The 22,505-nt window shown below is 35.8% G+C and overlaps 2 protein-coding genes across 2 annotated transcripts; one reads left to right on the forward strand and one right to left on the reverse strand.

The window, feature by feature from the left end:
* Positions 1-1,605: 1,605 nt before the first annotated feature.
* Positions 1,606-2,052, reverse strand: LOC148586249 (uncharacterized). The gene has a single exon (XM_088515527.1). The coding sequence runs from the start codon at positions 2,050-2,052 to the stop codon at positions 1,606-1,608; it is 447 nt and encodes a 148-aa protein (XP_088371653.1).
* A 15,410-nt stretch (positions 2,053-17,462) lies between these two features.
* On the forward strand, positions 17,463-19,304 carry LOC132178014 (uncharacterized). Its single transcript, XM_059590483.2, has one exon. The coding sequence runs from the start codon at positions 17,463-17,465 to the stop codon at positions 19,302-19,304; it is 1,842 nt and encodes a 613-aa protein (XP_059446466.2).
* The last annotated feature ends 3,201 nt before the right edge of the window (positions 19,305-22,505 follow it).

Below are 22,505 nucleotides of genomic sequence, written 5' to 3' on the forward strand. Positions count from 1 at the left end.
ATTTCATGTAATTGATTTGACTTGATCCATTGTAACTGAATCTTCTTGTGATGTAAAGTTTTAAATGAAATGGTTGCCTTTGACTCCTTTGCTGTGTTGTGTCTTCTGGCCTTATTTGTTTGTTTTGTCGTCTTGAAAATTTCGTGTTTGATGAACTCTTGGTTGGAGGCCCAGTTGGGTTGAGGGCTTACCCCCCGTTTCCCAGAGTGGGAGATTTTTTTTGCTGAGGGTTTACTCCTTAGTTCCCGAGATGAAAGATTTTTTTTGTTGAGGGTTTACTCCCTAGTTCCTGAAATAAGAGATTTTTTTTTTTTTTGTGCTGAGGGTTTACTCCCTAGTTCCTGAGATGAGAGATTTTTTTTGCTGAGGGTTTACTCCCAAGTTCTCGAGATGGGAGATTTTTTTTGCTGACGGTTTACTCCCTTGTTCCGAGGCGAGGAGATTTTATTAAGGGTTCTCTCCCTTGTTCCAAGACCACTGCAAGATAGGGAATGTATTATCGGGCCCAATGGTCGTTTTGACCAAGGGTTCTCCGACGCTGAAATGAGTCACCATAAATTAATTTTTATAAATAATTCAGAATTATAAAGAAAAAAATGAGTACAATGGAAAATTACTAATAATATCTTTTTAGGTGCTTGGCATTCCAAGGTCTTGGTAGTGGCTTTCCTTCCGCATCTTGTCGATGATAGTCTCCTTGTCTATGGCTTCGAACAACTTTGTATGGCCCTTCCAAGGTTGGTCCAAGTTTTCTTGCTGCTGGATCCTGGGTGGCTATGGCTATGCTGACCTTCTGAAGGACCCAGTCCCCAATCTTGAACTGTCTCGGCTAAACTTTTTTATTGAAGTATCTGGCTGTCCTGTATTGATAGGCTGCCATCATTATTTGAGCATCATCCCTTTTTTACTGGTGCAAATCCAGGCTTAGCTTTATTCCTTCTTCGTTCATCTCAGGGCTGTAATGCTTTACTTGAAAACTGATCGATCCGATTTCGACTGGAATGATTGCCTCGAATTCGAATGCCAAGGAGAAAGGGGTTTCTCTGGTTGGTGTTCGGATGGTTGTTCAATATGACCATAGCACCTTTGGAAGAATTTCTACCCATGCTCCTTTCTTGTCCTCGAGTTTCTTCTTCAGAGTTTTTATTAAAGTCTTATTTGTTGCTTCTACCTGACCGTTGGCCTGGGGGTGCTTGGGAGATGAGAAATAATTTATGATCTGGAGCTCAGTACACCAACTTCAGAAAGGTTTGCAATTGAATTGCTTTCCATTGTCGGCTACAAAAGCATTTGGGATACCGTACCAACATATGATTGCTTTCTAGAGGAAGTTCCTTATATTTTCAGTGGTTATAGTAGCCAATGCTTATGCTTCTGCCCACTTAGTGAAGTAGTCAACGGCGACCACAACGAACCGACATCCTCCCTTCCCATTGGAAGCGGACCCACCAAGTCAACCCCCCATTGCGCAAAGGGCCATGGGGCCGACACTGGGCTTAATTCTTCATGTGGATTGGCTAGCATCCTATCAAAGCGTTGGCATTTGTCACAATGCTTTATAACTTCATGGGAGTCCTGATTCATTCCTGGCCAACAATATCCTGCTCAGATGGCTTTATGGGTGAGCATTCTCCCTTCTGAGTGGTTGCTGCATACCCCCTCGTGAATTTCTTTGAGTACGTATGCGGCCTCGTCTTTGGATAGGCATTTGAGTAGAGGGAAAGTGTAATCCCTTAGATACAGAACGCCATCGACTAGCGTGTATCGTGCTGCTTGGATGCGGATCTTCCGAGCCAGTTTATTATTGGGTGGCAGCTTGCCTTCCTTAAAGAATTGTAGGATGTCGTGGCCCTTGTCTGGACATTGCTCTTTCTCCTCAATGCATGCCACTTGGCTTGTTTGGCTAATTGAAGGTTCGGCTAGTTCGTGGATCGGGTGATCAACCGTTATGATTTCTTCTTCGGTTGTGAAGCCCATATGAGTAAGGGCGTCTGCTTGCGAGTTTTCTTCTTTAGGAACCTTCGTAAATAGTATCTTGTCGAAAGATTCCATGATCTCCTTCACCTACGCTAGATATTTCTTCATCTTACTTCCCCGAGCCTCATATTCACCTTGAACGTGTCCAACCACTACTCGAGAGTCACTTTTGATGTCCAACTTTTTGACTCCCATTTCTCTTGCCATGTTCATGCCGAGGATTATGGCCTCATATTCAGCCTCATTGTTGGTGGTGCTGAACTTCAATTGCATGGCTGCTTCACATTTTTTACTGTTGGGTCCTTCGAGCACAACTCCGATCCCGCTGCATTTTCGATTCGTCTACAGAGGCCACCGATATCTCTTACGGATGGGCTTCTTCTTCCTTAGAGATGTCATAAAACTCGGCCAGGAAATCGGCCAACGCTTGTCCTATCAGAGACGTTCTCGGATGGAATTCTATATCATTCTTTGAGTTCTATGGCCCAATTGGCTAATCTCCCTGACAAATCTGGCTTTTGCAGGATTTTTTGTAAAGGATACTCGGTCAATACCTTGCTTGTATGCGCCTGAAAGTATGGCCTCAATCTTCCGGCGGATGTGACCAAGGCAAATGCCAACTTCTCGATCCACGGGTATTGTTCTTTGGCACCATGCAGGGCTTTGCTGACGAAATAGATAGGCTTCTGTACCCCTTGTTCTTCCCGAATTAGGGCTGAGCTTATAGCTGATGGTGACATTGCCAAATACAGGTATAGAGCTTCTCCTTCGACCGGTTGGCTTAGTAGTGGTGGGTTGACCAGGTATTCTTTCAATTCTTGGAAAGCTTTGTCTCATTCCAGACTCTAGGATAAGGCTTTCCTCAGGACTTTGAAGAAAGGAAGACACTTGTTAGTCGAGCGAGGGACGAACCAATTTAGTGTTGCTATTCTGTCCGTCAGCTGCTGAAGCTGCTTTGTGCTTTAAGGTGCTTGCATATCTAAAATTTCCTTGATTTTCTCGAGGTTGGCTTTAATTCCTCTTCGGGAGACGATGAACCCGAGAAACTTGCCCGAGGCTACTCAAATGGATTGAGCTTCATCCCGTACCTCAACGTATCGAACGCCTCGACTAGGTCTACTATGTGATTGACCACCTGTATGCTTTTCACCAGCATATAGTCTACATATACCTCCATGTTTCGCCCAATCTGCTTTCGAAACATTTTGTTGACTAACCATTGGTATGTAGCTCCAGCATTTTTCAATCCAAATGGCATGACTCTGTAGCAATACAGATCGATGTCGGTAATTAAAGCTGTTTTCTCTTGGTCGGACTCATGCATGGAAATCTGGTTGTAGCCAGAGAATGCGTCCATAAAGCTTAACAGTTCATGTCCCGAAGTTGAGTCCACAAGCTGGTCAATTCGAGGCAGGGGATAGTTGTCTTTGGGACATGCTTTGTTGAGATCTGTGAAATCAACGCACATTCTCCATTTTCCGTTCGACTTCTTGACCAGTACCACATTTGCCAACCAAGTGGTGTACTGAATTTGCTTGATGAATTTGGCTTCTCGCAATTTCTCAACTTCTTCTGCGGCCTCTTTATTTTTTTCAGCCGAGTACCCCCTTCGCTTCTGTTGTACAGGTTTGAAACTGGGGTCGGCATTTAGCTTCTGTACCATGACCGAGGGTGCTATTCCGAGCATGTCGTCATGGCTCCATGCGAATACATCGCAGTTATTGCGGAGGAAGGACTTGAGTGCTTTCTTGGTGATTGGGTCTAGTTGAGACCCAATTTTGATAACTTTGTTGGGTTCGCTGACCGAAAACTCCTCAAGATCTTCGACCGGTTCACCGCCTTTTAATTGCTATCTTTCCTCCTTGCCGACGTTCCCTGGGGCTAGGGCGTCTGGACATTCCTTCATAGAAATGTTGTAACATTGTCGGGCTGCATGTTGATCACCCCTGATTTCCCCGACTCCGTGCTTTGTCGGGAACTTCACCTTGAGATGTGGGGTTGAGGTGATGGCTCCTAGTTCATTGAGAGCCGCACTTTCGATAATGGCATCGACTAGCGTGTATCGTGCTGCTTGGATGCTGATCTTCCGAGCCAGTTTATTATTGGGTGGCAGCTTGCCTTCCTTGAGGAATTGCAGGATGTTGCGGCCCCAGTCTGGACATTGCTCTTTCTCCTCAATGCATGCCACTTGGCTTGTCTAGCTAATTGAAGGTTCGGCTAGTTCATGGATCGGGTGATCAACCCTTATGATTTCTTCTTCGGTTGCGGAGCCTATACGAGCTAGGGCGTCTGCTTGCGAGTTTTCTTCTTTAAGAACCTTTGTAAATATTATCTTGTCAAAAGATTCCATGATCTCCTTCACCTTCACTAGATTTTTCTTCATCTTACTTCCCTGAGCCTCATATTCGCCCCGAACGTGTCCAACACTACTTGAGAGTCACTTTTGATCTCCATCTTTTTTACTCCCATTTCTCTTGCCATGTTCATGCCGAGGATTATGGCCTCATATTTAGCCTCATTGTTGGTGGTGCTGAACTTCAATTGCATGGCTGCTTCACATTTTTTACTATTGGGTCCTTCGAGCACAACTCCGATCCCGTTGCATTTTTGACCCGTCTATAGAGGCCACCCATATCTCTTCCGTATGGGCTTCTTCTTCCTTAGAGATGTCATAAAACTCGGCCAGGAAATCGGCCAGCGCTTGTCCTTTCAGAGACGTTCTCGGATGGAATTCTATATCGAATTCTCTGAGTTCTATGGCCCAATTGACTAATCTACCTGACAAATCTGGCTTTTGCAGATTTTTTGTAAGGGATACTCGGTCAATACCTTGATTGTATGCGCCTGAAAGTATGGCCTCAATCTTCGGGCGGATGTGACCAAGGCGAATTCCAACTTCTCGATCCGAGGGTATTGTTCTTTGGCACCGTGCAGGGCTTTGCTGATGAAATAGATAGGCTTCTATACCCCTTGTTCTTCCCGAATTAGGGCTGAGCTTATAGCTGATGGCAACACCGCCAAATACAAGTATAGAGCTTCTCCTTCGACCGGTTGCCTCAGTAGTGGTGGGTTGACCAGGTATTCTTTCAATTCCTGGAAAGCTTTGTCACATTCTGGACTCCAGGATAAGGTTTTCTTTAGGACTTTGAAGAAAGGAAGACACTTGTCGGTCGAGTGAGAGACGAACTAATTCAGTGCTGCTATTATGTTTGTCAGCTGCTGAAGCTGCTTTGTGCTTTAAGGTGCTTGCATATCCAGAATTACCTTGATTTTCTCGGGGTTGGCTTCAATTCCGCTTCGAGAGACGATGAACCCGAGAAACTTGCCCGAGGCTACTCCAAATGCACACTTGGATGGATTGAGCTTCATCCCATAATGCCTCAACGTATCGAACACCTCGGCTAGGTCTACTATGTGATTGACCGCCTGTATGCTTTTCACCAGCATATCGTCTACATATACCTCTATGTTTCACCCAATCTGCTTTCGAAACATTTTGTTGACTAACCGTTGGTATGTAGCTCAAGCATTTTTCAATCCGAATGGCATGACTCTGTAGCAATACAGATCTGTGTCGGTCATGAAAGCCGTTTTCTCTTGGTCGGACTCATGCATGGAAATCTGGTTGTAGCCAGAGAATGCGTCCATAAAGCTTAACAATTCATGTCCCGAAGTTGAGTCCACAAACTGGTCGATTCGAGGCAGGGGATAGTTGTCTTTGGGACATGCTTTGTTGAAATCTATGAAATCAACGCACATTCTCTATTTTCTGTTCGACTTTTTGACCAATACCACATTTGCCAACCAAGTGGTGTACTGAATTTGCTTGATGAATCCGGCTTCCCGCAATTTCTCGACTTTTTTCGTGGCTGCTTTACTTTTTTCATCCGAGTACCCCCTTCGCTTCTATTGTAAAGGTTTGAAACTGGGGTCGGCATTTAGCTTGTGTACCATGACCGAGGGTGCTATTCTGGGCATGTTGTCATGGCTCCAGGCGAATACATCGCAATTATTGCAGAGGAAGGACTTGAGCGCTTTCTTGGTGATTGGGTCTAGTTGAGACCCAATTTTGATAACTTTGTCGGGTTCGCCGACCAAAAATTCCTCAAGATCTTCGACCGATTCACCACCTTTTAATTGCTATCTTTCCTCCTTAGCGACATTCCCTGGGGCTAGGGTTTTTTGGACATTCCTTCATAGAAATGTTGTAACATTGTCAGGCTGCACGTTGATCACCTCTGATTTCGCCGACTCCGTGCTCTGTCGGGAACTTCACCTTGAGATGTGGGGTTGAGGTGATGGCTCCTAGTTCATTGAGAGCCACCCTTCCGATAATGGCATTGTAGGTTGAAGGTCAGTCGACCAACAAGAAACGTACCATTATAGTCGCCTGGCTCGGATACAACCCGGTTGTGACCGGTAACTCAATCGATCCGACTGGCTGTACTTGTTCTCCCGTGAATCCCATCAAAGGCCAGTTGGTTGGGATGATCTTTTCTTGTCCCAGATTCAGTTTCTTATATGCAGACCAGTACAGGATGTCTGCCGAGCTTCCATTGTCTACTAGGATGCGATGGACATTATGATTTGCCTCCGTTAGGGTGATAACCAAGGCATCCGTGTGTGGGTGCGAGATACCTAGATAGTCTGCATCCGAAAACCCAATTATCATCTCACTTCTTTGGGACTGTTTCATAGGTCTCCCGATGGTGTAGATCTCGTGAGAGCTTTCCTGTTGTCGGGCGTAAGCCTTCTTTGCTCTCCCCGATTCTCCTCCCCCGGCGAATCCCCCAATTATGGTGCGGATCTCTGGGAGGTTAGCTTGATGTTGGGGCTCGTGGGTTGGGCGCCCTGGCCTTCCTCGGTACTCTCCTCGTCTTATTCTCTCCTCCCGAGGATACCTGTCCTGGTTTCGATGGTTAGAACTACCACTTCGATACCGTCCCTATGGATGCTGATTCCTAGGAGGATGATACTGAATTTCTCAGATGTAGTTCTCCCGAGGTGGAGCGTTTTCTATTGCTCTCCCAAAAATTGGACAAGTTTACCGTTTTGGATAAACTTCTCAATGAGGTGCCGCAAGGCGATGTAGCCCTCTGTGTAGTGTCTATTGACCTTGTGGAATTTGCAGTATCGGTCTGAAGTCTGATTCTACGGGGCCCCAGGTGGCCTTCAATATTCTGGATCCTTTATAATTTCCATCAGGACCTCGAAAATGTTGGCATTGAGTGGAGTGAAGTTGTGATTGCTAAGCTTCTTTTTGAAATGTTTTAGGGCATCAAACCCCGGTTGATGTTTCCTCTTCTTCTCCTCCTGCTTTTTAGGACTCTTCCGAGATGATCTCATTGCCTTCAAGGTCTTTGCTGCATTAATAAACTCCTCTGCTTTGTCTAGTAGCTCCTGGAGAGTGTTTGGTTGTTTCCTTGCAATCTTCCTCACCACAGGTTCATCGAGCGAGATTCCGTTATAGACGGCGGAGAAGATTACACCATCTATCAGATCTTCCACCTTCAATTTTTCAACGTTAAACCGAATCATGAATTCCTTTAAGCTCTCCCCCTCACATTGGTGTAATGTCTTTCTATGAGATGTGATAGAAAAAGAATAAAAAAGATGCAGTGTAATAGAAACACTTATAAATGGAAATTATAAGACGATCTGCCTGACGTTTGAGCATTGATGTTTCTGAATGGAAGGTTTGGTTGAAAACGGATCCTCTCCATTTCAACTTTCTTAAAGAGTATCCGTTTAGTGTAATTAAGAGGGTATATTTGTTGATTTCAATATATATATATATATATATATATATATATATATATATATATATATATATATATAAAACATTTTGTCCAAAAAAAAAAAGGGGACAATATTACCTTCCTAAATGCATTAAATAGATCCTCTCAATTTCATTTCCGATTTAGCTTGGGTCCAATTTTAATTGGAATTTGACCCATTGGTTTTGGGACATGTGTCTCACAACATGAACAAAGGCACGTATTTCAATTCTAACGGATCCAATGAGAATAAGATGATTTGCTTGACGCTTGAGCATCAAAGTTTCTTATTGGAGAATTTGACTTGGATCAAGTTCGGGTGGACTTGGACCCGTTGGACCCGTCGGTTGGATTTGGACTCCAAAGCTTTCATGATAAAGGCAAATGAACCACACATCTAATTTTTTTAAGGACAGAGTTTTCCTCCAAATTGGGATGGAAGAATTTTTTCCAACCTAATCTTTAATAATGACATGCGCCATTTGAACATGTGAAAGTCATATGCTTTTTTAATAGTAGGGACGAACTTGGAAGAAGTTACATTTATATGTTTTAAACAATAATTAAAATTTATTGAATTATTTATTAATTTCATTAATTACATTCTTTAATATTTTTATTCAATTTTTGTATAACTTTAATTTTTAAACTTGACCCCTCTAAATCGAAATCCTAGCTCCGCCACTGATTGTTACATACAAAAGTAAAATAAAACAAAATAACAAGCATCAATTGTTACTCCAAGAAAAGAACTTTAAACCGAGAATTTTTTATTATTATTATTATTGTTTATTTTATTTTGAAGTCGAATAAAATAAAAAATAGAACTTAAAAGGGAAGTTTATAATTGTGAAAATAAATTATAAGCAAACAAAATTCGAACATCCTTTTCCCTCCTCACAAGATATGCATATGTACGTAAATTGAAAGTTAATTAGAAGTTAGAACTTAGAATCTATTACTTACTGCATTTACAAGTTATTTTTTTCATTTTCTTGTCCAACTAGAAAGAAGTAATTACTTCGCACAAAATAATAGATTTTAGTGGTCCATGCAAATCTTTTGTTCTTTTCATCAAGGAAGTTACTGGGCACATAGGATTGGAATTCTGCCAAATCTTTTGCTTTTACCTCTACTATCCCAAAATCTAAAAGAGGTGACAAAATCTTTTGTATCTCATGATTATTTTACAATATATGTTGTTAATGTGGCGGTTCCAATCAATTAAAAAAATTAAAAAATTGATTGAGACCGACTCATGAACATTATTGAATAAAAATATTGTTTATAGCAAATATTGTGACTCCAAGAAAAGAAATAGAAGCTATTATATTTTTAAACAAGTGAAAGTGACTATAATTTAATTTCTTGTGTACCGGTGGATATATATACAAAACATGAAGCACCGACTATACTTTAAATCAATTCGATAGTTATCAAAATGGCTCACAAACTTCAAACCAATAATCTAATTTCCCTCTTACAAAAAATAAAAAATAAAAAAAAAAAATCTAATTTCCCTCATAATAAACAAACGACACTGTATCACATAAAATAAAAACAAAACAGATTTTTTTTTTTTTTTAAAAAAAAAAAACAAAATTAATAATAAAATAGAATTTGAAGAAAACAAATAGAACTTAAAAGAAAAAAAAAAAAAAAAGTTAAGAATTGTGAAAAGAAATAAGCAATAAAAAATAGAATATACTTCACCTCCTCACAAGATATATATGTTTGCTTAGCTTAGAAGGTAGAAGTTGGAATTTATTACTTACTCCATATATAAGTTATTTCTTTCTTTTTCTTTTTCTTCTTCAAGCACTTTGCACGAAATCTTTAGCTTTTTTTTTTTTTTTTTCACCTACCTAGGAAGTAACTTGGCACAAAGGAATATTGGAATTTGTCCAATGCAAATCTTTAGCTTTTTTCACCGGCTGGGAATTTAATTATTTGGCACAAAGGATTGGAATTGGGGTAATGCAAATTTATCAAAAATCTCTGAAAGACGAACACGAGACTTGGTCTTATTCCAAAGGGTTTTTTTTTTTTAAAAAAAAATTAAAATTAAAAAGGTAGATAAAAGTGATCATTTATAACTATTTTATTTGGACGCGACCTTAATAATTCTTACTCAAAAGAGTTGCTTAGGAGAAGCCAGACGAGTAAAGATAAGTAGAAATCTTGTCCAATTTCCCATTTCAAGGCCATCCAATAACAATTCATTGTTACATACAAAAATAAAATAAAATAAAATAATAAGGAGCAATTGTTACTCCAAGAAAATAACTTAAAACCAAGAATTTATTTATTTATTTATTATTATTTTAAAAAAAAAATTTAAGTCGACTAAAATAAAAATAAAACTTTAAAGAGAAGTTTAGAATTGTGAAAAGAAATTATAAGCATACAAAATTCGAACATCTTTTTCCCTCCTCACAAGATATGCATACGTACGTGGATTGAAAGTAAATTAGAAGTTAGAATCTATTACTTAGGGTGCGTTTGGGATTGTGATTTCGCAAGAATAATCTGCGTTTTTAAAATATATCGCAAAATGCAAGGCGTTTGGCATTGCGATTTAAAAAACACTTAATTTAAAATAGGAAAAAAATCTGCGATTTCAATAAGCAGACTAGGGGGTGCTTATTTGAAAAAGTGCGAATTTAAACCAAATTTATGAATTCACATGACAAATATTCAATAAAAAAAATATTTTTTAACATATTTTACCAAATGCCTTTGCGATTTTAAAAAGTGGCGATTTCAAAAATGTTATTTTTAAAATCGCAATCCCAAACGGACCCTAACTGCATTTACAAGTTATTTTTTTCCTTTTCTTTTTCAACTAGAAAGAAGTAATTACTTTGCACAAAATAATAGACTTTAGTGGTCCATGCAAATCTTTTGTTCTTTTCACCAAGGAAGTTACTTGGCACAGAGGATTGGAATTCTGCCAAGTCTTTTGCTTTTGCCTCTACTATCCCAAAATCTAAAAGCGGTGACAAAATATATACCTTACCAAGAAATCAAAATTAGAATATATCCTTTCACCTTTTCAAATGGTATATTTGTTTCCTTAGCTTAAAAGTTAGAAGTTGGAATTTATTACTTACTCCATATACAAGTTATTTATTTATTTTTCTTTTTCTTCGACTGGAAAGAAGTAACTTTGCACAAAATAGTGGACTTCAATGGACCATGGCCATGCAAATCTTTAGCTTTTTTCATCTGGGAAGTTACTTGGCACAAATAATTGGAATTTGTCCAATGCAAATCTTTAGCTTTTTTCATTAGCTGGGGGAAGTTACTTGGCTGAAAGAATTGAAATTGAGGCAATGTAAATTTATCACAAATTTGAAAGAAATGGCAGAATATATACCTTACAATTTATCACAACAATCTTAAAAAAGACAATTTGCTTGTGTTGTGAGAAAGTGAACGCCAAGTCAAGACTTGGTCTTATTTCAAAGGTTTTTTTTTTTTTTTTTTTTCTTAAATTAAAAAATATAGACAAAAGAGACCAATTATAATTACTCTATTTGACCGTAATAATCATAGTACTTACTCACATGGAGTTGCTGAAGAGAAACTAAACAGTTAAAAGATAAGTAGAAATCTTGTCCAATTTCCCTCCTCAAACACCACCAAACACCCGCCATCAACCAGACATACTTTTTGCCACCCATAGATTTTCGCATTTTCTATCACAAATCCCAATAATCTCAACTTGTCATTTATGTGGGCGTGTAAGAGTGGGATCCTCTGATAGAAACGGACTTTGGATATTATTTTTAAGAATGATATTTTATGATACGGAGATGCACATATTAATAGAGGTGGAAAATGATGGCGATAAGAAAGTGTTACTAGAATATATTTCCGGATTTGATTTCATCATTGATTGTAATTAATTGTAGTCGAATCAACTCAGATTTTAATATATTTAAATATAATTTGATTTGATCTTGCATAACGTTTTGAATTCTCTCAAATTTCCTATAAATAGTGACCCTCTATATTGTAAATTCATCACTTGAATAAAAGCAAAAATGTAATCCTTTAGACTTTATCTTATGAAAATAGGTCATAGGCCAAATTACTTAAAATTTGTTGTCTCTATTTTCTTTTATTTCTGCTATTGCCTTTATTTTTTCGCTTGATTATGTTTTCTTTTCTGATATTAGAGCTATAGGCTAACGCTAATTTTTCAACGGTTGGATCGTCCCAACAAATCATGTTCACTCAGTATAAATAAAATCATTTTCTCTCTAATTTCATCCACCTAAACCTAATTTTTTTCTTTCATTCACTAATTAATACGAATGCATAGAATAAGCATAAACCTTTGAATGAAGTGTTGGTCACCCAGACCACTCATATGCTCTTAGTCTTTGAATTTTTTTTTTTTTTTTTCGTTTTTCTAACCTTTTCCCAACTTTTAAAAATCCTTGTGACGGATCAAGGAGCAATACATATCAAAGGGAGATCATGCGCACAGAACTCTCCGAAAAAAAAAAAAAAAAACTAATTACACGTCTATATCACAGATTTTTCCTCCAAAAACTTGTAAATTTTAATCAATTATACAAAAAGTGTTTGTAGTTCTAGAATAAGATCTAGTAATTGTAGATGTGATGTCAAATTCAGTTCAAGAAATCCATAAAAAAGAATTTACAATGGCTGATTTTTACCGCGACATAGGATGATAGTCGTATAGCAGCGTATTAAAAAATATATATTAAATGAAAATAAAACAGAGTTTTTATTTTTTAAAAACAAGAACTTAATTAAAAGTAAAAATAAGAATTATGAAAGAAAGAAGCAATCAAAATTAGAATATCATTTCCCCTCCTCAGAAGATAATGTTTAGACACACATAGAAGTTATAATTTGTTAGTTACTCCGTACACAAGTTATTTTTTTTATTTTGCTTCTTGCAAAGAATTTAGTTTGCACAAAATAGTGGACTTGAGTGGGGCATGAAAAATCTTATGCTTTTATCACCTTGGAAGTCTACAAGTTTACTTGGCACAATGGAAGTTGATGCCTCATATTAATGAGAACGATGTTTCTTACTAGGCATGTTTAAGAGGAGGGTTCTCTTGATTGTCAATGTTGCTTTAAAATTTACACCTTTGAATATCCTCTATTTTTTTTTTTTTTTTTTTTCAATTTAAAACCCCAGTCTTTATGTCATATCAGTTTATTTGTGACATAACTGGACTTTTTCTATCTCATGTAGGTCAAAAACAACCAAATAAAATTGGACTCTTGGATATGGAGCCAAGGACACCCTTGTATTCATTTTTCTCCTAATCTCATAGAAATCAAAACCAGATGAAAGAAGTTTTGATGTTTTTAGTGTTAATATGAGAGCACTGACTATGACTCCGAGCTAGACCTAGTTTATTTAAACTAATATTCCTCGACACCCCGGGGCATATTTTGGTGTAATAAAAGCATGTAAGTTTTGTGGGTGATTAAGGTCAGTCAATTAAGAAATATATATCTTTAACATTCATGTCAAACAAGTTGTGCTAAAAAGATGGTAACGAACACCATTACTCAATCAACTAAGTACTATTTGTTGATGAAAATGTACTGTGCGGATTGTTGAGAAATAGTCTTGCATTGTCTATGGACAAGATATTCGGCATGTTTATAAGAAATGGGCAACCCTCTCTTATTGAACCGGTTTTATGAGATGCGTTAGGCCCATGAATTTCTTCATGGTATCAAAGCCTACTACATGACGAATGGGGGCCTACACTACTTACCCCGTGACAAGGACCAAGAAAAATACCTGGTCTACACGTGAATGAATGACCAACCATTTCTTATTGAACCGGTTTTATGAGATGAGTTAGATGCACAAATTTATTCACAAATCAGTATATCAATGCAGCATGGTTTAGTGGGTCGCAGAATTAATAAATACAAAAGTCACAACTCTTTCATAATCTTAGAAAATTCAAGGAATTATGGGAAAACTAAGGAAAAACTCCTCCTATACATTGCAGAAGAATTTTTCAATGCAGGATGCAAATTGCAGTAAGAAATAAGCAATGCCAAGTGAATAAACTCTGAAAGGACCTCAATAATATATGCTCGACAATCCTTTCAGAGACCATCTTCTCTTTCAAAACTCCCTCAATATCAAGCTATAGTCCAAAACAGGCCATATGAATGAACTCCCCCATCAGTATTTGTGAAATTACTTTGAATTTTATTTCATCAACAAATAGTACCATAAATTTTGTTTTCATTTTATTTTATTTCATCATCAACAAAAGTAATTACTTTGAAATTACTTTGAATTTTATTACTTTAAACCAATTCGATAGTTATCAAAATGATGGCTCATAAACTTTAAACCAATAATCCAATTTCCCTCATAATAAACAAACGACACTATATCACATAAAATGAAAACAAAACCCTTTTTCTTTTTTTTTTTTTTTTAAAATAATAATAAAATAGAAATTAAAAAGAAAAAAGTTAAGAATTGTGAAAAGAAATAAGCAATAAAAAATAGAATATACTTTCACCTCCTCACAAGATATATATGTTTGCTTATCTTAATTAGAAGTTAGAAGTTGGAATTTATTAGTTACTCCATATACAAGTTATTTCTTTCTCTTTCTTTTTCTTCTTCAAACACCTTGCACAAAATCTTTAGCTTTTTTTACTAGTTGGAAAGTTAATTACTTGGCACAAAAGATTAGAATTTGGGCAATGCAATTCTATCACAAATCTCAAAAAGAGGTGACAGAATATATACCTTACCCTTACCATTTATCACAACAATTCTAAAAAAGACAATTTACTTAAGTTGTCAGGAAGTGAACATGATACTTGGTTTTATTCCAAAGTGTTTTTTTTTTTTTTTTTTTTTTTTTTAAAAAATAAATAAATAAAATAAAGAAGTAGACTATCTTATTTAGGCATTACCATAATAATACTTGCTCAAAAAGAGCTGCTCAGGAGAAGCCAGACGATTAAAGATAAGTAGAAATCTTGTCCAATTTCCCTCCCCAACACCACCAAACACCTTCCATCAACCAGACTTATTTCTTGGCATCCACAGATTTTGGCATTAATTTCCTATCACCAATACCAACAATCCTAACCACTTCTCCTTTCTGTGGGCGTGTAAAGAAGGGATCCTCTAATAGAAATGGACCTTGGATATTATTTTCTAAGAATATTGATATTTTATGATGCAGAGATACACGTAATAGAGGTGGAAAATGAGGATGAGGACCCCTACAATTTAAAAAAATTTACCTAATTTAAATTAATTTTAAACATCAAAACACTTGAAAAATGTTACCAATTAAAAAAATGGCATATTATGGAGACAATCAAAATGGCTCACAAACTTTAAACGAATAATCTTCCCTCATAATAAACAAACGACACTGTGTCACATGAAATGAAAATAAAATTGAACTTAATTAAAAACAATAAAATAGAAGTTGAAGAAAAAAAAATAGAACTTAAAAGAAAAAAGTTTAGAACTGTGAAAAGAAATAAGCAATCAAAATTAGAATATATACCTTCACCTTCTCACAAGATATATAGAGTAATTCTATAAGTCCATCTTGTGTCCCTCAAAAAATGAGGTGGCATTTAAAATCATTATTTGATCAAAATTTAATAGCGATCAATCACAAAGTCAATAGTGATTTTAAGAGCCACATCATCTTTGGATGGACACAAAAGTGACACAAAATGGACTTGTAGTATCACTCAGATATATATGTTTGCTTAGAAGTTAGAAGTTAGCATTTATTAGTTACTCCATATGAGTAATTCTAGAAGTCTCTCTTGTGTCCCTCTTGAGTCCCTCCAAGAATAATGTAGCTATTAAATTCACCATTTGATCACATCCAATAAAGATCAATTACAAGCTCAATAGTGATTTTAATAGCCACATCATTCTTGGAGGGACTTAAGAGGAACATATGAGGGATTTGTAGCATTACTCACTCCATATACAAGTTATTTCTTTCTTTTTCTTTTTCTTCTTCAACTGGAAAGAATTAACTTTGCACAAAATAGTGAACTTCAATGGGCCACGCAAATCTTTAGCTTTTTTCAGTAGCTGGGAAGTTACTTGGCATAAAGGATTAGAATTGGGGCAATGTAAATCTATCACAAATCTAAAAGATGTAGCAGCTAGAACATATATAGTACCACTTACCATGACAATTTTTAAAATTGGCTTTAATTTTTTTTAAATTAAAATCTTACCCCTAAATTTTTTTTTTTTTCGTTTTACCCACCCCCCCCAAACTCCAATTGCTAGTTCCGCCCTTGGACATTGTAGAATTGAATATTGGATAAAGCAAGAATAAGTAGTCCTAGCATAAGATATAGTAATTGTAGATTCTATTAGAATATAAATTAAATAATTAATTTTAACTCTTCCTATAAACTTAAGTTTTTGATAAGTAGTGATTTAACATGTAATATCAGGGATAAATATCGTGAGTCCAAACCTTACAAAGCCGATGTTGACGTTGTGCAGAACTAAGATTGTCCTGATAGCGTATGATAGTAGTAGAAACTAAGAATTTAAGGTTGAAAAAGGAATTTAGGAAGATAGAAAATAACAAATAGGGAAGAGAAAGTCCATAAGTGCCTCAAATAAGCAAACAAAGAAATAACTTTGAAATACTTAAATTTAATTGATAATATAAACTGAATTCAAAAAATAACAAAGACTAGAAGCCTTTATATAGGCTAAGCACCTCCTAAATTAACAAGGAAAAGGAAAAGCAAATCTAATTGGTAAAGCAAAACAAATCCTAATAGGAAAAGCAAAACAATTCCTAATAGGAAATGAAAAACTCAATCCTAATTGAAAAAGAAAAACTAAAACACACATGCATAATTAAAAATAACAATTTTCTCAAATTTCTCATGTCAAATTCAGTTTAAGAAATCCATTAAAAAAATATAACATACAAAAAAAAATATATATAAAATAACAAGCAGCAATTGTTACTCCAAGAAAATAACTTAAAACCAAGAATTTTGTTTTTTTATTATTTTTTTCTTTTTTTTAAAAAAAAAAAAATTGAAGTCAAATAAAATACAAAATAGAACTGGAAAGGGAAGTTTAGAATTGTGAAAAGAAATAAGCAAACAAAATTAGAACATTATTTTCTCTCCTCACAAGATATGTGTACGTACGTAGATTGAAAGCTAATTAAAATTTAGAATATATTACTTACTGCATATATAAGTTATTATTATTATTATTTTTCTTGTCCAACTAGATAGAAGTAATTACTTTGGACAAATAGACTTTAGTGCTCCATGCAAATCTTTTGTTTTTTTCACCAAGGAAGTTACTTGGCACAGGAGGATTGGAATTATGCCAAATGCAAGTCTTTTGCTTTTGCCCCTACTATCACAATTCTAAAACAGGTGACAAACTATATACCTTACAAGTCTTTTGCTCGCTTTGTTTGTAGGCAAGTGAACACCGCTCAACTTGGAAATTATGAGGACTTGGTGTTATTCCAAAGATTAGAACTAGGTAAAAATCTTGACCAATTTTCTTCCCACAACAACACTTGACTCTTTTTTTTAATTTTTTTTGGCACCCACTGGTGTCCGCATTTCCTTTCACAAATTCCAATACTAACAACTTCTCTATTGTGTGGGTGTGTAAGAATTACAGGGATCCTATGAGAGATGGAACTTCAACGTGTTATAGAAGAGTTCTTCTCGTATGTACACGTGCAGCCAACAATTGTGGAAAATGATGGTGATGACAAAGTTGTTTGTAATGCGTGCCGGAAACCGATATCGGGTCGAGCTTTCAAATACAGGGGTAGACAACTCTTTCATTTAACATGCCTAAATGCACCTATCAATTGCAAAGACTTTATTTCTCACTACGGCGAAGGACATGATCCCTTGATCTTTACAAAAAAACTGAAAGTTGATGGCAAGGAGGATGTTGTTTGCAGTGGATGCGAGAAGCCAGCATTGGGTCCCGGATACAAATGCTCCACCTCCGAATGCAACTTACTCCTCCATAAATCATGTGTTGAGTTGTCTCTCCAAATACAACACCCCTTCCATCCAAACCATACCCTTGTTCGTTCGATGCCAAAGAAGAAATATTGTAATGTTTGTGGTAAAAGCTGCAATACATACCTCTTCTACAGCTGCGGAGAGTGTGATTTCAATCTTGATATAATATGTGCCACCTATTTGGGAATTAATAGTACTTACGACTGCAAACACTCATTCATCTATTTGTTTAACAAAGCCCAATTCTCTTGTCAAGCTTGTGGTGAGGAAGGAAAGGAGTTAGCTTCCCTATGTAAAATCTGTCAACTCTTGATTCACGGAAAATGTGCTCGATTTTCACGCATCATCAAGATTACAAGGCATGAGCATTCCCTCGCTCTCACCTATTCTCTTCATCAACTCAAAGAGCACTTGGATAATAACATATTCTGTAAAATTTGCTATCAAAAGGTGAAGAGAGAGTATGCAGCCTATTGTTGTCAGAAATGTGATTACGTGGCCCACTTGGACTGTGCATTTGAAGATGAAGAAAGTGTATTTCTCAAGTTGGTGCATGAATCTGTTGATTTAGCAACTAATGCTATGGTGGTTGACGTGGCTGGGAAGATAAAACATTTTAGTCATGATCAACATCATTTAATTCTTAGCGAAAAGGAGCTTACGGATGATAAGCTTTGTGATGGTTGTATGGGATTAGTATCCACCCCATTTTACAGTTGTACGCCATGCAACTTCTTCTTGCACATGAGATGTGCTAAATTGCCAAAAAGGAAGAGATTCCAACATCACGATCACCCTCTCGCCCTCATGTCACAGGGACCCCTCATTGGTGGATTGTTTCGTTGTTATGCTTGTGATAATGTCCGCCATGTCCGCCATGGCTTCACCTATACATGTGACATGTTTAGCTGCGAGTTATACCTTGACGTTCATTGTTGTTCAATTCCAGAAACTCTCAAACATGAAGGTCACCAACACTCCCTTTTCCTTGCAATTAATTCTAATCGAAGATGCCATGTTTGTAATTGCACTTCTGGAGAGAAACCAGGTGTATTTGTATGCATTAATTGTAATTTTGCATTGGGTTTCGAATGTGCAACTCTTCCGCTTGTAGCCAGGCAGCAACAATATGACGATCATCTCCTCAAGCTCACTTATATTGCAGAAAATCATTACGAAGAATACTATTGTCTAATTTGTGAAAATGAAAGATATCCAAATCACTGGTTCTATTATTGTACAGAATGTGACTTTTCTGCTCATTCGGAGTGTGTTCTAGGAAAATATCCGTACGTGAAGTTTGGAAGTACTTTTATGGTCGAAGATGATCACCAACACCCTCTCACTTTTGTTCGAAAGACTGAGTCCTCTCATCCGTGTGATGCTTGCAGTAAGAATTTCGATGGTTTGGCCATAGAATGCACTGAATGCAAATTCAATGTCCACTACTTTCATTCATGTCTCAAAGAAATAACTAACAAATTCCCTTCAAAGTGATGATTGGAGAAAGTCAGCAAATCACCTAGATTTTCGGAGTTTACTAGCTACAATGGGACTTTATCTCTCTGCTGAAAGGTTTGGTTTATATCTTTAATTATGTAAGTTCATAAAAATAGAGTTTCGCCAAGAACTTGTCAATATGTATTGTATATTGTGCTTATGCATATGGAGCTTGTTGATGCATGACATTAATGGGTATTAAGAATGTTTCTCTTAGCATGTTTAACAGCCGGGAAGGTTCTCTAGATTGTGAATGTTGCATCAAAATAGTGTTCGCGTACACATGATCAGTGACGATTTACACCTTTGAATAATTGTGTTTGAGTTAAAGTTTGTCCTTTTTTTTTAAAAAAAAAAAAAAAAAACACTTAAAACCCCGGTCTCTATGTCATACACAATTTCTATTTGTGACATAACTTGATTTTTTTCAATCTCATGTGGTTAAAGTAAATAAAAAATTGAACTCTTGGATATGAAGTCAAAGATACCATTGTATTATAAAGTTTCTTAAATTTTCTTCTATTCAATGTATTCATAGCAATCAAAATGAGATGAAGGATGTTGTGATGTTTTTAGTTTTAAGGATAATATTGACTCTCAGACCAAGTTTATTTAGAGAGTAGTGTTATATATCTTTATTTTATCCTCCAAAGCTAATGCGGTGTGGTTGCCACAATATTCGGTGCACAGAAAACCCAAATCAAGATACGCAGGAAATGATAAAAATAATTTTCCATCTAATCTTTTATCATTCTCCGTATAATAAATCGGTAAATTCATCATTGAATTTGAGTAGCACTCACATGATTCAACAAATCCAATGGTGTAACAATCAGAATTCATTATCTAAATTAAATTAATTTTGTGAGTGCTACATTATAGAACATGAAGCACCGACTATACAATTAATCTATTCATATACAGTCAATCATCCTTAAGGGGTAGCTCAATCAACTGTAAACCACGCTTCATGAAGCGGAGGTCACTAGTTCGAATCCACTCTCTTCCTTCCCTTGTGTGAACATGTCAAAAAAAAAAAATAATAATAATAATAATATACAGAAATAGTTCATAATGATATTTGTATGAAACCAATTTAATAGTTATCAAAATGGCTCACAAAATTTTAACGCATTATATTTCTCTCATAATAAAAAAATGGGTAATTTCACTTTAGACTCCTAAATTACTACTAGATTTGAGAAACCCCCAAACTTCAAAATCTCGTAATTTGGACCCTTGAACTTTTAATTGCAACCAATTTGAACCCCTCCGTCAATTTTTGCCATTAAAACCCTTAAAAAGACAAAATTAGCCTTCAATTTTCTTTTATTAAAAAGGAAAAAATTGAAAAAAAAAAAAATTGAAAAAAGGTCACAAGGTGGCCCAACCATGGGTCACCTTGTGATTTTTTATATATATAATTTTAATTTGAAATTAAAAGTAAATTTGAAATTTTATAAAAACTCAGGGGTATAAACATCATTTTTTCACTTTTAACGTTTAAAATCTGATAGAAGGGTTCAAATTGACTGTAATTAAAAGTTTAAGGGTTCAAATTAAGAGGTTTTGAAGTTTATGGGGGTTTTTCAAATTTGGTGGTAATTCAGGAGTGTAAAGTGAAGTTACCCATAAAAAAAAAAAAAAAAATTAAAAAAAAAAAAAATACACTATATCACATAAAATGAAAATAAAACTGAGAAATTAAAAACAAAAGTTTAAGAAAATAAAAAATACAACTTAAAAGAAAAGTTTAGAATTGTGAAAAGAAATAAACAATTAAAATTAGAATATATTTTCACCTCCTCACAAGACATGTTTAGATAGCTTGGAAATTAGAAGTTAAAAGTTATTTGTTCTTTTTCTTTTGCTTTTTTCACTTCTGAAGTTACTTGGAATTCTGCCAAATGCAAGTCTTTTGATTTTTATTGCAATACAGTTACCACGATAATCCTCTAAAAGGCAATATTTTTGCGTTGTTTGTAATATTTTTGCGTTGTTTGTAATAGGGGAATACATACGGATGTGAATAATGCAGTTATTTACACTTCATTTTTTTTTTTTTTTTTGAATTGACACCTTTTGGGATAAGAGTGGGATGTGATATGGTATTTAACATTATTCTAAAATTTAAGTAAAATAAAATTTTCTTTACATTTCACTTAGACTTGTTTGTTTCAACGTAAAATATTTTTCCGTCAAAAAATGTTTGTAACAAAAAATAGTTTTTTGAAAAATGATTTCCTTGAAAACATTTTCCAGCGTTTAGTGCGTAAAGGAAATCACAAATGTATATATATATATATATAATGTTCACCGAGTCTCAACCAGGTCCCAGTGGGGTTCCAACTGTGTTTCGACTGGGTCTCGACAGTGGACCAGTATATATATATATATATATAAAACATGAAGCAAGGGCTACACAATTCATCTACTAATGTACTGTCAATCTGCTGAAATATGAGTAAGAAATAGTGCACAAGTTATATTTGTATGAAACCAATTCGATGGTTATCAATATTGCTTGCAAACCTTAAAGGCATGATTTTTCCCTCATAATATACAAGCGTCACTATATCACCTAAAATGAAAATAAAACAGTGATTTTTTTTTTTTTTTAAAGAAAAAAAAAAGGAAGTTGAAGGAAATAAAAAAAATAAAACTTAAAATAAATGTTTAGAATTATGAAAAGAAATAAGCAATAATAAATTAGAATATCATTTTTCCTCCTATACCTTATCATGTTCCCACAGCAATCCTCATAAATAATTTGCTTGCGTTATAAGCAAGTGAACCCACTCGACTTGGAAATAAGGAATTGGTCTGATTCCAATTTCAAAAGGTTAGATAAGGAGAAAGCTTTACGAATTTGCAATTTCCCTCCACAACAACACCAAATAGCTGCCACACCAACTAGAATTATATTTTTTATGGCCAATTTCCAAAGTTTTCCATTGCAACGTGCGAGGGACTCCATACTAGTTGCATAGGAGTCCGTCCAATGCACCGAATCATCCCAGAGCTTTTCTTGGGTTTCTAAGAATTTTTGCTGTAATTCTTGGGCTTGCCTTGTTAACATTTGATATTATGTTAAATCAGATGAACTACAGCGCCTTGACGCTTTTTCTCCATCAACTACTAACTAATGATATTTGACCTTATAAAATTACCATCTTATAAAAAAAGTCCACTTTCATC

The sequence above is a fragment of the Corylus avellana genome, chromosome 4, assembly GCF_965113065.1.
Source record: "Corylus avellana chromosome 4, dhCorAvel1.hap1.2, whole genome shotgun sequence".
NCBI lineage: Eukaryota > Viridiplantae > Streptophyta > Magnoliopsida > Fagales > Betulaceae > Corylus > Corylus avellana.